The sequence below is a fragment of the Chiloscyllium plagiosum genome, unplaced genomic scaffold (assembly GCF_037043375.1).
Source record: "Chiloscyllium plagiosum isolate Xiang-an unplaced genomic scaffold, Cpla_swu_hap1 HiC_scaffold_14, whole genome shotgun sequence".
Lineage (NCBI taxonomy): Eukaryota > Metazoa > Chordata > Chondrichthyes > Orectolobiformes > Hemiscylliidae > Chiloscyllium > Chiloscyllium plagiosum.
The window spans coordinates 5,658,096-5,676,065 of NW_028270152.1; the positions used below are offsets into that span (position 1 = coordinate 5,658,096).

The 17,970-nt window shown below is 63.3% G+C and overlaps 1 protein-coding gene across 3 annotated transcripts in view; it reads left to right on the plus strand.

The window, feature by feature from the left end:
• Positions 1-17,970, plus strand: part of slc41a3 (solute carrier family 41 member 3) — a 188,297-nt gene that overhangs the window by 26,136 nt on the left and 144,191 nt on the right. For all 3 annotated transcript variants that reach the window (XM_087994055.1, XM_087994054.1, XM_087994056.1), the window contains one exon: positions 671-817. In XM_087994055.1, coding sequence (XP_087850181.1) covers positions 671-817 — 147 coding nt within the window. The remainder of the gene's footprint in view (positions 1-670; positions 818-17,970) is intronic.

A 17,970-nucleotide genomic window follows, 5' to 3' on the forward strand; every position in this document is an offset into this window, starting at 1 on the left:
GCTCCCTCCTCCTCGCGCTCTCTTTCTCTTGCTCTTTCTTTCGCTCTCTCCCTCGCTCTTCCACTGTCTTGCTGTCATGCGCTCTCTCTCTCTCTCTCTCTCTCTCTGTCTCTCTCGTTCGTTCTCTTTTGTTCTCCCTCACACACACTCACTCACACACTCTCTCTCTCTCTCTCTCTCGCTCCTCCAGCCTGTCTAAGTCAGTTTCCATAGCACAGCTAGGGACTGGTTTGATGTTTGAGGTTTAATAACAGCTGAATTCTGGGTCAGTGCAGTTACAGGCCCAGCTGGTAATGCTCCACTGTCCCCTGGTCCCAGCACCCCAGCCTGGCGCTGAGCTTGTCCAGTCAGTGCAGAGGGTCAAATAGCAGCAGTTGCCAATGGTAGCGTATTGTACCTAACCCAGTCCCCTGCTCACTCCCTGAAAACCTTTACTTTTCAAATCAAACAAAGATTCTGAAAATCAGGAAACAAAAGCAAAAATTGTTGGTGAAACATTGCAGGTCGTGTGGAGAGAAAGCAGAATGCTGTGTTCTGACACAGGAGCACTGTCACTTTGCAACAGAGTCGACACGTCAAACCCACATGGTGTTGGCTTTGAAGTGGTTTTGGGTGAGGGTGTGCTAGCTGCTATAGAAATGTAAGTGTTTCTTTCCTTCCCTGCCTGTAGGTCTGGTGATGATTGTGGTGATCCTGGGCTCGAGGAAGGTTGGGATCAACCCGGATAATGTTGCCACTCCGATCGCAGCGAGTCTGGGTGACCTGATCACCCTCTCGCTGCTGGCTACCATCAGCAGTGTGTTCCTCGATCACATCCGTAAGACCCCACCCCTCACCGCGCACCGCGCCCGCACCGGGACTGACATCACATCGCATCACTCACCGGCTGCGGCAGTGGGAACTCCCAACCCTCCCAGCTCACTGCCCTCTTGGGATCCCGGACTCACCCCCGTGACCCCCTCAGGATCCCGGACTCACCCCGTGACCCTCTGGGGATCCCGGACTCACCCCCGTGACCCTCTGGGGATCCCGGACTCACCCCGTGACCCTCTGGGGATCCCGGACTCACCCCCATGACCCTCTCGGGATCTTGTACTCACCCCCCGTGACCCTCTCGGTGCCCCGTACTCACCCCCGTGACCCCCTCGGTGCCTTGTACTCACTCCCATGACCCTCTCAGGATCCTGTATTCATCTCCGTGACCCTCTCGGTGCTCCGTACTCACCTCCGTGACCCCGGACTCACCCCCGTGACCCTCTCGGGATCCTGTACTCACCCCCGTGACCCTCTCGGTGCCCCGTACTCACCTCCGTGACCCCGTACTCACCCCTGTGACCCTCTCGGAGCCCCGTACTCACCTCCGTGACCCCGTACTCACCCCCATGACCCTCTCGGTGCCTTGTACTCACTCCCATGACCCTCTCAGGATCCTGTACTCACCCCCGTGACCCTCTCGGTGCCCCGTACTCACCTCCGTGACCCCGTACTCACCCCCGTGACCCCCTCGGTGCCCCGTACTCACCCCCGTGACCCCGTACTCACCTCCGTGACCCTCTCGGTGCTCCGTACTCACCTCCGTGATCCCGTACTCACCTCTGTGACCCTCTCGGTGCCCCATACTCACCTCCGTGACCCTGTACTCACCCCCGTGACCCTCTCGGAGCCCCGTACTCACCTCCGTGACCCCGTACTCACCCCCATGACCCTCTCGGTGCCCCGTACTCACCTCCGTGACCCCGTACTCACCCCCGTGACCCTCTCGGAGCCCCGTACTCACCTCCGTGACCCCGTACTCACCCCCATGACCCTCTCGGTGCCCCGTACTCACCCCTGTGACCCTCTCAGGATCCTATACTCACCCCCGTGACCCTCTCGGAGCCCCGTACTCATCTCCGTGACCCCGTACTCACCCCCGTGACCCTCTCGGAGCCCCGTACTCACCTCCGTGACCACGTACTCACCCCCGTGACCCTCTCGGTGCTCCGTACTCACCTCCGTGACCCCGTACTCACCCCCGTGACCCCGTACTCACCCCCATGACCCTCTCGGTGCTCCGTACTCACCTCCGTGACTCCGTACTCACCTCTGTGACCCTCTCGGAGCCCCGTACTCACCCCCGTGACCCTCTCGGTGCCCCGTACTTACCTCCGTGACCCCGTACTCACCCCCATGACCCTCTCGGTGCCCCGTACTCACCTCCGTGACCCCAGACTCACCCCCGTGACCCCCTCGGGATCCTGTACTCACCCCTGTGACCCTCTCGGTGCCCCGTACTCACCTCCATGACCCCGTACTCACCTCCGTGACCCTCTCGGAGCCCCGTACTCACCTCCGTGACCCCGGACTCACCCCCGTGACCCCCTCGGGATCTTGTACTTACCCCTGTGACCCTCTTGGTGCCCTGTACTCACCTCCGTGACCCCGTACTCACCCCCGTGACCCGCTTGGGATCCTGTACTCACCCCCGTGACCCTGTACACACCCCCGTGACCCTCTCGTGACCCTGTACTCACCCCCGTGACCCTCTCGGAACCTCGTACTCACCCCCGTGACCCTGTACACACCCCCGTGACCCTCTCGGAACCTCGTACTCACCCCCGTGACCCTCTCCTGACCCTGTACTCACCCCCGTGACCCTCCCGTGACCCCGTACCCGCCCCCGTGCCCCTCTTGGTGCCCCATACACCCCCGTGACCCCCTCGGGATCCTGTACTCATTCCCGTGACCCCGTACTCACCCCCGTGACCCTCTCGTGAGCCTGTACTTACCCCCGTGACACCCTCGGAACCTCGTACTCACCCCCGTGACCCTCACGTGGATCCTGTACTCGCCCCCAGGATCCCGTACTCAACCCCGTGACCGTCTCGGTGCCCCGTACTCATCCCCGTGACCCCGTTCTCACCCCCGTGACCCTCTCGTGACCCTGTATTCACCCCCGTGACACTCTCGGTGCACTGTACTCACCCCAGTGACCCTCTCGGAACCCCGTACACACCCCCGTGACCCTGTACTCACCCCCGTGACCCACTCGGTGCCCTGTACTCACCCCCGTGACCCTCTTGGAACCCCGTACTCACCCCCGTGACCCTGTACACACCCCCGTGACCCTCTCGTGACCCTGTACTCACCCCCGTGACCCTCTCGTGGCCCTGTACTCACCGCCGTGACCCTCTTGGAACCCCGTACTCACCCCCGTGACCCTGTACACACCCCCGTGACCCTCTCGTGGCCCTGTACTCACCCCCGTGACCCTCTCGTGGCCCCGTACTCGCCCCCATGCACCTCTCGGTGCCCCATACACCCCCGTGACCCGCTCGTGACCCCGTATTCACCCCCGTGACCCCCTCGGGATCCTGTACTCGCCCCCATGATACCGTACTCAACCCCGTGACCCCGTACTCATCCCCGTGACCCCGTACTCACCCCCGTGACCCTCTCGGGATCCTGTACTCATCCCCGTGTCCCTCTCGGGATCCTGTACTCACCCCCGTGACCCTCTCGGTGCCCCATACTCACCCCCGTGACCCCGTACTCACCCACGTGACCCTCTCGGGATCCCGTACTCACCCCCGTGACCCCGTACTCACCCCCGTGACCCTCTCGGGATCCTGTACTCACCCCCGTGACCCTGTACTCATCCCCGTGACCCTCTCGGGACCCTGTACTCACCCCCATGACCCCGTATTCATTCCCCTGACCCTCTCGGGATCCTGTACTCACCCCCATGACCCCGTACTCACCCCCGTGACCCTCTTGGGATCCTGTACTCACCCCCGTGACCTTGTACTCACCCCTATGACCCTCACGTGACCCTGTATTCACCCCCGTGACACTCTCGGTGCACTGTACTCACCCCAGTGACCCTCTCGGAACCCCGTACACACCCCCATGACCCTGTACTCACCCCCGTGACCCTCTCGCGACCCTGTACTCACCGCCGTGACCCTCTCGGAACCTCGTACTAACCCCCGTGACCCTCTCCTGACCCTGTACTCACCCCCGTGACCCTCTCGTGACCCCGTACCCGCCCCCGTATCCCACTTGGTGCCCCATACACCCCCGTGACCCCCTCGGGATCCTGTACTCATTCCCGTGACCCCGTACTCACCCCCGTGACCCTCTCGTGACCCTGTACTTACCCCCGTGACAGCCTCGGAATCTCGTACTCACCCCTGTGACCCTCTCGTGACCCTGTACTCACCCCCGTGACCCTCTCGTGGCCCCGTACCCGCCCCCGTGCCCATCTTGGTGCCCCATACACCCCTGTGACCCCCTCGGGATCCCGTACTCACCCCCGTGACCCTCTTGGGATCCTGTACTCACCCCCGTGACCCCCTCGTGACCCCGTATTCACCCCCGTGACCCTCTCGGGATCCTGTACTCGCCCCCATGATCCCGTACTCAACCCCGTGACCCCGTACTCACCCCCGTGACCCTCTTGGGATCCCGTACTCATCCCCGTGACCCCGTACTCACCCCCGTGACCCTCTTGGGATCCCGTACTCAGCCCCGTGACCCCGTATTCGCTCCCGTGACCCTCTTGGGATCCCGTTCTCACTCCCGTGACCCCGTACTCACCCCCGTGGCCCTCTCGGGATCCTCTACACATCCCCGTGTCCCTCTCGGGATCCTGTACTCATCCCCGTGTCCCTCTCGGGATCCTGTACTCACCCCCGTGACCCTCTCGGTGCCCCATACTCACCCCCGTGACCCCGTACTCACCCACGTGACCCTCTTGGGATCCCGTACTCACCCCCATGACCCCGTACTCACCCCCGTGACCCTCTCGGGATCCTGTACTCACCCCCGTGACCCTGTACTCATCCCCGTGACCCTCTCGGGACCCGGTACTCGCCCCCATGACCCCGTATTCATTCCCCTGACCCTCTCGGGATCCTGTACTCACCCCCATGACCCCGTACTCACCCCCGTGACCCTCTTGGGATCCTGTACTCACCCCCGTGACCTTGTACTCAACCCTATGACCCTCTCGTGACCCTGTATTCACCGCCGTGACACTCCCGGTGCACTGTACTCACCCCAGTGACCCTCTCGGAACCTCGTACACACCCCCGTGACCCTGTACTCACCCCCGTGACCCTCTCGGTGCCCTGTACTCACCCCCGTGACCCTCTTGGAACCCTGTACTCACCCCCGTGACCCTGTACTCACCCCCGTGATCCTCTTGTGACCCTGTACTCACCCCCCGTGACCCTCTCGTGGCCCCGTACAAACCCCCGTGACCCTCTCGTGGCCACGTACTCGCCCCCATGCACCTCTCGGTGCCCCATGCACCCACGTGACCCCCCTCGTGACCCCGTATTCACCCCCGTGACCCTCTCGGGATCCTGTACTCGCCCCCATGATCCCGGACTCAACCCCGTGACCCCGTACTCACCCCCGTGACCCTCTTGGGATCCCGTACTCACCCCCGTGACCCCCTCGGGATCCTGTACTCATTCCCGTGACCCCGTACTCACCCCCGTGACCCTCTCGTGACCCTGTACTTACCCCCGTGACCCTCTTGGAACCCTGTACTCACCCCCGTGACCCTGTACTCACCCCCGTGATCCTCTTGTGACCCTGTACTCACCCCCCGTGACCCTCTCGTGGCCACGTACTCGCCCCCATGCACCTCTCGGTGCCCCATGCACCCACGTGACCCCCCTCGTGACCACGTATTCACCCCCGTGACCATCTCGGGATCCTGTACTCGCCCCCATGATCCCGTACTCAACCCCGTGACCCCGTACTCACCCCCGTGACCCTCTTGGGATCCCGTACTCACCCCTGTGACCCCCTCGGGATCCTGTACTCATTCCCGTGACCCCGTACTCACCCCCGTGACCCTCTCGTGACCCTGTACTTACCCCCGTGACACCCTCGGAACCTCGTACTCACCCTCGTGACCCTCTCGTGACCCTGTACTCACCCCCGTGACCCTCTCGTGGCCCCGTACCCGCCCCCGTGCCCATCTTGGTGCCCCATACACCCCTGTGACCCCCTCGGGATCCCGTACTCACCCCCATGACCCTCTCGGGATCCTGTACTCGCCCCCATGATCCCGTACTCACCCCCGTGACCCCGTACTCACCCCCGTGACCCTCTTGGGATCCTGTACTCACCCCCGTGAACCTGTACTCACCCCATGACCCTCTCGTGACCCTTTATTCACCCCGGTGACACTCTCGGTGCACTGTACTCACCCCCGTGACCCTCTCGGTGCCCCATACTCACCCCCCTGACCCCGTACTCACCCACGTGACCCTCTCGGGATCCCGTACTCTCCCCCGTGACCCCGTACTCACCCCCGTGACCCTCTTGGGATCCTGTACTCACCCCCGTGACCTTGTACTCAACCCTATGACCCTCTCGTGACCCTGTATTCACCGCCGTGACACTCCCGGTGCACTGTACTCACCCCAGTGACCCTCTCGGAACCTCGTACACACCCCCGTGACCCTGTACTCACCCCCGTGACCCTCTCGGTGCCCTGTACTCACCCCCGTGACCCTCTTGGAACCCTGTACTCACCCCCGTGACCCTGTACTCACCCCCGTGATCCTCTTGTGACCCTGTACTCACCCCCCGTGACCCCCTGGTGACCCCGTACTCACCCCCATGACCCCGTACTCACCCCCGTGACCCTCTCGGGATCCTGTACTCACCCCCGTGACCCTGTACTCATCCCCGTGACCCTCTCGGGACCCGGTACTCGCCCCCATGACCCCGTATTCATTCCCCTGACCCTCTCGGGATCCTGTACTCACCCCCATGACCCCGTACTCACCCCCGTGACCCTCTTGGGATCCTGTACTCACCCCCGTGACCTTGTACTCAACCCTATGACCCTCTCGTGACCCTGTATTCACCGCCGTGACACTCCCGGTGCACTGTACTCACCCCAGTGACCCTCTCGGAACCTCGTACACACCCCCGTGACCCTGTACTCACCCCCGTGACCCTCTCGGTGCCCTGTACTCACCCCCGTGACCCTCTTGTGACCCTGTACTCACCCCCGTGACCCTGTACTCACCCCCGTGATCCTCTTGTGACCCTGTACTCACCCCCCGTGACCCTCTCGTGGCCCCGTACAAACCCCCGTGACCCTCTCATGGCCACGTACTCGCCCCCATGCACCTCTCGGTGCCCCATGCACCCACGTGACCCCCCTCGTGACCCCGTATTCACCCCCGTGACCCTCTCGGGATCCTGTACTCGCCCCCATGATCCCGGACTCAACCCCGTGACCCCGTACTCACCCCCGTGACCCTCTTGGGATCCCGTACTCACCCCCGTGACCCCGTACTCACCCCCGTGACCCTCTTGGGATCCTGTACTCACCCCCGTGAACCTGTACTCACCCCATGACCCTCTCGTGACCCTTTATTCACCCCGGTGACACTCTCGGTGCACTGTACTCACCCCCGTGACCCTCTCGGTGCCCCATACTCACCCCCCTGACCCCGTACTCACCCACGTGACCCTCTCGGGATCCCGTACTCTCCCCCGTGACCCCGTACTCACCCCCGTGACCCTCTCGGGATCCTGTACTCACCCCCGTGACCCTGTACTCATCGCCGTGACCCTCTCGGGACCCTGTACTCACCCCCATGACCCCGTGCTCATTCCCCTGACCCTCTCGGGATCCTGTACTCACCCACATGACCCCGTACTCACCCCCGTGACCCTCTTGGGATCCTGTACTCACCCCTGTGACCTTGTACTCAACCCTATGACCCTCTCGTGACCCTGTATTCACCTCCGTGACACTCTCGGTGCACTGTACTCACCCCCGTGACCCTCTCGGTGCCCCATACTCACCCCCCTGACCCCGTACTCACCCACGTGACCCTCTCGGGATCCCGTACTCTCCCCCGTGACCCCGTACTCACCCCCGTGACCCTCTCGGGATCCTGTACTCACCCCCGTGACCCTGTACTCATCGCCGTGACCCTCTCGGGACCCTGTACTCACCCCCATGACCCCGTGCTCATTCCCCTGACCCTCTCGGGATCCTGTACTCACCCACATGACCCCGTACTCACCCCCGTGACCCTCTTGGGATCCTGTACTCACCCCCGTGACCTTGTACTCAACCCTATGACCCTCGCGTGACCCTGTATTCACCCCCGTGACCCTCTCGGTGCCCTGTACTCACCCCCGTGACCCTCTTGGAACCCTGTACTCACCCCCGTGAACCTGTACTCACCCCCGTGATCCTCTTGTGACCCTGTACTCACCCCCCGTGACCCCCTGGTGACCCCGTACTCACCCCCATGACCCCGTACTCACCCCCGTGACCCTCTCGGGATCCTGTACTCACCCCCGTGACCCTGTACTCATCCCCGTGACCCTCTCGGGACCCGGTACTCGCCCCCATGACCCCGTATTCATTCCCCTGACCCTCTCGGGATCCTGTACTCACCCCCATGACCCCGTACTCACCCCCGTGACCCTCTTGGGATCCTGTACTCACCCCCGTGACCTTGTACTCAACCCTATGACCCTCTCGTGACCCTGTATTCACCGCCGTGACACTCCCGGTGCACTGTACTCACCCCAGTGACCCTCTCGGAACCTCGTACACACCCCCGTGACCCTGTACTCACCCCCGTGACCCTCTCGGTGCCCTGTACTCACCCCCGTGACCCTCTTGGAACCCTGTACTCACCCCCGTGACCCTGTACTCACCCCCGTGATCCTCTTGTGACCCTGTACTCACCCCCCGTGACCCTCTCGTGGCCCCGTACAAACCCCCGTGACCCTCTCGTGGCCACGTACTCGCCCCCATGCACCTCTCGGTGCCCCATGCACCCACGTGACCCCCCTCGTGACCCCGTATTCACCCCCGTGACCCTCTCGGGATCCTGTACTCGCCCCCATGATCCCGGACTCAACCCCGTGACCCCGTACTCACCCCCGTGACCCTCTTGGGATCCCGTACTCACCCCCGTGACCCCCTCGGGATCCTGTACTCATTCCCGTGACCCCGTACTCACCCCCGTGACCCTCTCGTGACCCTGTACTTACCCCCGTGACCCTCTTGGAACCCTGTACTCACCCCCGTGACCCTGTACTCACCCCCGTGATCCTCTTGTGACCCTGTACTCACCCCCCGTGACCCTCTCGTGGCCACGTACTCGCCCCCATGCACCTCTCGGTGCCCCATGCACCCACGTGACCCCCCTCGTGACCACGTATTCACCCCCGTGACCATCTCGGGATCCTGTACTCGCCCCCATGATCCCGTACTCAACCCCGTGACCCCGTACTCACCCCCGTGACCCTCTTGGGATCCCGTACTCACCCCTGTGACCCCCTCGGGATCCTGTACTCATTCCCGTGACCCCGTACTCACCCCCGTGACCCTCTCGTGACCCTGTACTTACCCCCGTGACACCCTCGGAACCTCGTACTCACCCTCGTGACCCTCTCGTGACCCTGTACTCACCCCCGTGACCCTCTCGTGGCCCCGTACCCGCCCCCGTGCCCATCTTGGTGCCCCATACACCCCTGTGACCCCCTCGGGATCCCGTACTCACCCCCATGACCCTCTCGGGATCCTGTACTCGCCCCCATGATCCCGTACTCACCCCCGTGACCCCGTACTCACCCCCGTGACCCTCTTGGGATCCTGTACTCACCCCCGTGAACCTGTACTCACCCCATGACCCTCTCGTGACCCTTTATTCACCCCGGTGACACTCTCGGTGCACTGTACTCACCCCCGTGACCCTCTCGGTGCCCCATACTCACCCCCCTGACCCCGTACTCACCCACGTGACCCTCTCGGGATCCCGTACTCTCCCCCGTGACCCCGTACTCACCCCCGTGACCCTCTTGGGATCCTGTACTCACCCCCGTGACCTTGTACTCAACCCTATGACCCTCTCGTGACCCTGTATTCACCGCCGTGACACTCCCGGTGCACTGTACTCACCCCAGTGACCCTCTCGGAACCTCGTACACACCCCCGTGACCCTGTACTCACCCCCGTGACCCTCTCGGTGCCCTGTACTCACCCCCGTGACCCTCTTGGAACCCTGTACTCACCCCCGTGACCCTGTACTCACCCCCGTGATCCTCTTGTGACCCTGTACTCACCCCCCGTGACCCTCTCGTGGCCCCGTACAAACCCCCGTGACCCTCTCGTGGCCACGTACTCGCCCCCATGCACCTCTCGGTGCCCCATGCACCCACGTGACCCCCCTCGTGACCCCGTATTCACCCCCGTGACCCTCTCGGGATCCTGTACTCGCCCCCATGATCCCGGACTCAACCCCGTGACCCCGTACTCACCCCCGTGACCCTCTTGGGATCCCGTACTCACCCCCGTGACCCCCTCGGGATCCTGTACTCATTCCCGTGACCCCGTACTCACCCCCGTGACCCTCTCGTGACCCTGTACTTACCCCCGTGACCCTCTTGGAACCCTGTACTCACCCCCGTGACCCTGTACTCACCCCCGTGATCCTCTTGTGACCCTGTACTCACCCCCCGTGACCCTCTCGTGGCCACGTACTCGCCCCCATGCACCTCTCGGTGCCCCATGCACCCACGTGACCCCCCTCGTGACCACGTATTCACCCCCGTGACCATCTCGGGATCCTGTACTCGCCCCCATGATCCCGTACTCAACCCCGTGACCCCGTACTCACCCCCGTGACCCTCTTGGGATCCCGTACTCACCCCTGTGACCCCCTCGGGATCCTGTACTCATTCCCGTGACCCCGTACTCACCCCCGTGACCCTCTCGTGACCCTGTACTTACCCCCGTGACACCCTCGGAACCTCGTACTCACCCTCGTGACCCTCTCGTGACCCTGTACTCACCCCCGTGACCCTCTCGTGGCCCCGTACCCGCCCCCGTGCCCATCTTGGTGCCCCATACACCCCTGTGACCCCCTCGGGATCCCGTACTCACCCCCATGACCCTCTCGGGATCCTGTACTCGCCCCCATGATCCCGTACTCACCCCCGTGACCCCGTACTCACCCCCGTGACCCTCTTGGGATCCTGTACTCACCCCCGTGAACCTGTACTCACCCCATGACCCTCTCGTGACCCTTTATTCACCCCGGTGACACTCTCGGTGCACTGTACTCACCCCCGTGACCCTCTCGGTGCCCCATACTCACCCCCCTGACCCCGTACTCACCCACGTGACCCTCTCGGGATCCCGTACTCTCCCCCGTGACCCCGTACTCACCCCCGTGACCCTCTCGGGATCCTGTACTCACCCCCGTGACCCTGTACTCATCGCCGTGACCCTCTCGGGACCCTGTACTCACCCCCATGACCCCGTGCTCATTCCCCTGACCCTCTCGGGATCCTGTACTCACCCACATGACCCCGTACTCACCCCCGTGACCCTCTTGGGATCCTGTACTCACCCCCGTGACCTTGTACTCAACCCTATGACCCTCTCGTGACCCTGTATTCACCCCCGTGACACTCTCGGTGCACTGTACTCACCCCCGTGACCCTCTCGGTGCCCTGTACTCACCCCCGTGACCCTCTTGGAACCCTGTACTCACCCCCGTGAACCTGTACTCACCCCCGTGATCCTCTTGTGACCCTGTACTCACCCCCCGTGACCCCCTGGTGACCCCGTATTCACCCCCGTGACCCTCTCGGGATCCTGTACTCGCCCCCATGATCCCGTACTCATCCCCGTGACCCTGTACTCACCCCCGTGACCCTCTTGGGATCCCGTACTCATCCCCGTGACCCCGTACTCACCCCCGTGACCCTCTTGGGATCCCGTACTCAGCCCCGTGACTCCATATTCACTCCCGTGACCCTCTTGGGATCCCGTACTCACTCCCCTGACCCCGTACTCACCCCCGCGGCCCTCTCGGGATCCTGTACTCATCCCCGTGACCCTCTCGGGATCCTGTACTCACCCCCGTGACCCTCTCGGTGCCCCATACTCACCCCCGTGACCCCGTACTCACCCACGTGACCCTCTCGGGATCCCGTACTCACCCCCGTGATCCCGTACTCACTCCCGTGACCCTCTCGGGATCCTGTACTCACCCCCGTGACCCTGTACTCATCCCTGTGACCCTCTCAGGACCCTGTACTCACCCCCATGACCCCGTACTCATTCCCCTGACCCTCTTGGGATCCTGTACTCACCCCCATGACCCTCTCGTGACCCTGTATTCACCCCCGTGACACTCTCGGTGCACTGTACTCACCCCAGTGACCCTCTCGGAACCCCGTACACACCCCCGTGACCCTGTACTCAGCCCCGTGACACTCTCGGTGCACTGTACTCACCCCAGTGACCCTCTCGGAACCCCGTACACACCCCTGTGACCCTGTACTCAGCCCCGTGACCCTCTCGGTGCCCTGTACCCACCCCCGTGACCCTCTCGTGGCCCTGTACTCACCCCCGTGACCCTGTATTCACCCCCGTGATCCTCTTGTGACCCTGTACTCACCCCCGTGACCCTCTCGTGGCCCCGTACTCGCCCCCATGCATCTCTCGGTGCCCCATACACCCCCGTGACCCTCTCGTCACCCCGTACTCAACCCCGTGACCCTCTCGGGATCCTGTACCCGCCCCCATGATCCCGTACTCAACCCCGTGACCCCGTACTCACCCCTGTGACCCTCTTTGGATCCCGTACCCATGCCCGTGACCCCGTATTCACCCCCGTGACCCACTTGGGATCCCGTACTCACTCCTGTGACCCCGTATTCACCCCCGTGACCCTCTTGGGATCCCGTACTCATCCCGTGACCCCGTACTCACCCCCGTGACCCTCTCGGGATCCTGTACTCACCCCCGTGTCCCTGTACTCACCCCCATGACCCTCTCGTGACCCTGTATTCACCCCCGTGACACTCTCGGTGCACTGTACTCACCCCAGTGACCCTCTTGGAACCCCGTACACACCCCCGTGACCCTGTACTCACCCCCGTGACCCTCTTGGAACAACGTACTCACCCCCGTGATCCTGTACACACCCCCGTGACCCTCTCGTGACCCTGTACTCACCCCCGTGACCCTCTCGTGGCCCTGTACTCACCCCCGTGACCCTCTCGTGGCCCCGTACTCGCCCCCGTGACCCTCTCGGTGCCCCATACTCACCCCCGTGACCCCGTACTCACCCACGTGACCCTCTCGGGATCCCGTACTCACCCCGTGACCCCGTACTCACCCCCGTGACCCTGTACTCACCCCCGTGACCCTCTCGGGATCCTGTACTCACCCCCATGACTCCATACTCATTCCCCTGACCCTCTCGGGACCCTGTACTCACCCTCATGACTCCATACTCATTCCTCTGACCCTCTCGGGACCCTGTACTCACCCCCATGACTCCATACTCATTCCCCTGACCCTCTCGGGATCCTGTACTCACCCCCGTGACCCCGTACTCACCCCCGTGACCCTCTCGGGACCCTGTACTCACCCCCATGACTCCATACTCATCCCCCTGACCCTCTCGGGATCCTGTACTCACCCCCATGACCCCGTACTCATCCCCCTGACCCTCTCGGGATCCTGTACTCACCCCCATGACCCCGTACTCATCCCCCTGACCCTCTCGGGACCCTGTACTCACCCCCATGACCCTCTTGGGATCCTGTACTCACCCCCGTGACCCTGTACTCACCCCCATGACCCTCTCGTGACCCTGTATTCACCCCCGTGACCCTCACGGTGCACTGTACTCACCCCAGTGACCCTCTTGGAACCCCGTACTCACCCCCGTGACCCTCTCGTGACCCAGTACTCACCCCCGTGACCCTCTCGTGGCCCCGTACTCGCCCCCGTGACCCTCTCGGTGCCCCATACTCACCCCCGTGACCCCGTACTCACCCACGTGACCCTCTCGGGATCCCGTACTCACCCCGTGACCCCGTACTCACCCCCGTGACCCTGTACTCACCCCCGTGACCCTCTCGGGATCCTGTACTCACCCCCATGACTCCATACTCATTCCCCTGACCCTCTCGGGACCCTGTACTCACCCTCATGACTCCATACTCATTCCCCTGACCCTCTCGGGATCCTGTACTCACCCCCATGACCCCGTACTCATCCCCCTGACCCTCTCGGGACCCTGTACTCACCCCCATGACTCCATACTCATTCCCCTGACCCTCTCGGGATCCTGTACTCACCCCCGTGACCCCGTACTCACCCCCGTGACCCTCTCGGGACCCTGTACTCACCCCCATGACTCCATACTCATCCCCCTGACCCTCTCGGGATCCTGTACTCACCCCCATGACCCCGTACTCATCCCCCTGACCCTCTCGGGATCCTGTACTCACCCCCATGACCCCGTACTCATCCCCCTGACCCTCTCGGGACCCTGTACTCACCCCCATGACCCTCTTGGGATCCTGTACTCACCCCCGTGACCCTGTACTCACCCCCATGACCCTCTCGTGACCCTGTATTCACCCCCGTGACCCTCACGGTGCACTGTACTCACCCCAGTGACCCTCTTGGAACCCCGTACACACCCCCGTGACCCTGTACTCACCCCCGTGACCTTCTTGGAACCCCGTACTCACCCCCGTGACCCTCTCGTGACCCAGTACTCACCCCCGTGACCCTCTTGTGGCCCCGTACTCGCCCCCATGCACCTCTCGGTGCCCCATACACCCCCGTGACCCCCTCGTGACCCCGTACTCACCCCCGTGACCCTCTCGGGATCTTGTACTCGCCCCCATGATCCCGTACTCACCCCCGTGACCCTCTCGGGATCCTTTACTTGCCCCCATGATCCCGTACTCAACCCCGTGACCCCGTACTCACCCCCGTGACCCTCTTGGGATCCCGTACTCACTCCCGTGACCCCGTACTCATCCCCGTGACCCTCTCGGGATCCTGTACTCACCCCCGTGACCCTCTCGGTGCCCCATACACCCCCGTGACCCCCTCGGGATCCTGTACTCATTCCCGTGACCCCGTACTCACCCCCGTGACCCTCTCGTGACCCTGTACTTACCCCCGTGACCCTCTTGGAACCCTGTACTCACCCCCGTGACCCTGTACTCACCCCCGTGATCCTCTTGTGACCCTGTACACACCCCCCGTGACCCTCTCGTGGCCACGTACTCGCCCCCATGCACCTCTCGGTGCCCCATGCACCCACGTGACCCCCCTCGTGACCACGTATTCACCCCCGTGACCATCTCGGGATCCTGTACTCGCCCCCATGATCCCGTACTCAACCCCGTGACCCCGTACTCACCCCCGTGACCCTCTTGGGATCCCGTACTCACCCCTGTGACCCCCTCGGGATCCTGTACTCATTCCCGTGACCCCGTACTCACCCCCGTGACCCTCTCGTGACCCTGTACTTACCCCCGTGACACCCTCGGAACCTCGTACTCACCCTCGTGACCCTCTCGTGACCCTGTACTCACCCCCGTGACCCTCTCGTGGCCCCGTACCCGCCCCCGTGCCCATCTTGGTGCCCCATACACCCCTGTGACCCCCTCGGGATCCCGTACTCACCCCCATGACCCTCTCGGGATCCTGTACTCGCCCCCATGATCCCGTACTCACCCCCGTGACCCCGTACTCACCCCCGTGACCCTCTTGGGATCCTGTACTCACCCCCGTGAACCTGTACTCACCCCATGACCCTCTCGTGACCCTTTATTCACCCCGGTGACACTCTCGGTGCACTGTACTCACCCCGTGACCCTCTCGGTGCCCCATACTCACCCCCCTGACCCCGTACTCACCCACGTGACCCTCTCGGGATCCCGTACTCTCCCCCGTGACCCCGTACTCACCCCCGTGACCCTCTCGGGATCCTGTACTCACCCCCGTGACCCTGTACTCATCGCCGTGACCCTCTCGGGACCCTGTACTCACCCCCATGACCCCGTGCTCATTCCCCTGACCCTCTCGGGATCCTGTACTCACCCACATGACCCCGTACTCACCCCCGTGACCCTCTTGGGATCCTGTACTCACCCCCGTGACCTTGTACTCAACCCTATGACCCTCTCGTGACCCTGTATTCACCCCCGTGACACTCTCGGTGCACTGTACTCACCCCCGTGACCCTCTCGGTGCCCTGTACTCACCCCCGTGACCCTCTTGGAACCCTGTACTCACCCCCGTGAACCTGTACTCACCCCCGTGATCCTCTTGTGACCCTGTACTCACCCCCCGTGACCCCCTGGTGACCCCGTATTCACCCCCGTGACCCTCTCGGGATCCTGTACTCGCCCCCATGATCCCGTACTCATCCCCGTGACCCTGTACTCACCCCCGTGACCCTCTTGGGATCCCGTACTCATCCCCGTGACCCCGTACTCACCCCCGTGACCCTCTTGGGATCCCGTACTCAGCCCCTTGACTCCATATTCACTCCCGTGACCCTCTTGGGATCCCGTACTCACTCCCCTGACCCCGTACTCACCCCCGTGGCCCTCTCGGGATCCTGTACTCATCCCCGTGACCCTCTCGGGATCCTGTACTCACCCCCGTGACCCTCTCGGTGCCCCATACTCACCCCCGTGACCCCGTACTCACCCACGTGACCCTCTCGGGATCCCGTACTCACCCCCGTGATCCCGTACTCACTCCCGTGACCCTCTCGGGATCCTGTACTCACCCCCGTGACCCTGTACTCATCCCTGTGACCCTCTCAGGACCCTGTACTCACCCCCATGACCCCGTACTCATTCCCCTGACCCTCTTGGGATCCTGTACTCACCCCCATGACCCTCTCGTGACCCTGTATTCACCCCCGTGACACTCTCGGTGCACTGTACTCACCCCAGTGACCCTCTCGGAACCCCGTACACACCCCCGTGACCCTCTTGGAACCCTGTACTCACCCCCGTGAACCTGTACTCACCCCCGTGATCCTCTTGTGACCCTGTACTCACCCCCCGTGACCCCCTGGTGACCCCGTATTCACCCCCGTGACCCTCTCGGGATCCTGTACTCGCCCCCATGATCCCGTACTCATCCCCGTGACCCTGTACTCACCCCCGTGACCCTCTTGGGATCCCGTACTCATCCCCGTGACCCCGTACTCACCCCCGTGACCCTCTTGGGATCCCGTACTCAGCCCCTTGACTCCATATTCACTCCCGTGACCCTCTTGGGATCCCGTACTCACTCCCCTGACCCCGTACTCACCCCCGTGGCCCTCTCGGGATCCTGTACTCATCCCCGTGACCCTCTCGGGATCCTGTACTCACCCCCGTGACCCTCTCGGGATCCCGTACTCACCCCCGTGATCCCGTACTCACCCCCGTGACCCTCTCGGGATCCTGTACTCACCCCCATGACTCCATACTCATTCCCCTGACCCTCTCGGGACCCTGTACTCACCCTCATGACTCCATACTCATTCCCCTGACCCTCTCGGGATCCTGTACTCACCCCCATGACCCCGTACTCATCCCCCTGACCCTCTCGGGACCCTGTACTCACCCCCATGACTCCATACTCATTCCCCTGACCCTCTCGGGACCCTGTACTCACCCCCATGACCCCGTACTCATCCCCCTGACCCTCTCGGGACCCTGTACTCACCCCCATGACTCCATACTCATTCCCCTGACCCTCTCGGGATCCTGTACTCACCCCCGTGACCCCGTACTCACCCCCGTGACCCTCTCGGGACCCTGTACTCACCCCCATGACTCCATACTCATCCCCCTGACCCTCTCGGGATCCTGTACTCACCCCCATGACCCCGTACTCATCCCCCTGACCCTCTCGGGATCCTGTACTCACCCCCATGACCCCGTACTCATCCCCCTGACCCTCTCGGGACCCTGTACTCACCCCCATGACCCTCTTGGGATCCTGTACTCACCCCCGTGACCCTGTACTCACCCCCATGACCCTCTCGTGACCCTGTATTCACCCCCGTGACCCTCACGGTGCACTGTACTCACCCCAGTGACCCTCTTGGAACCCCGTACACACCCCCGTGACCCTGTACTCACCCCCGTGACCTT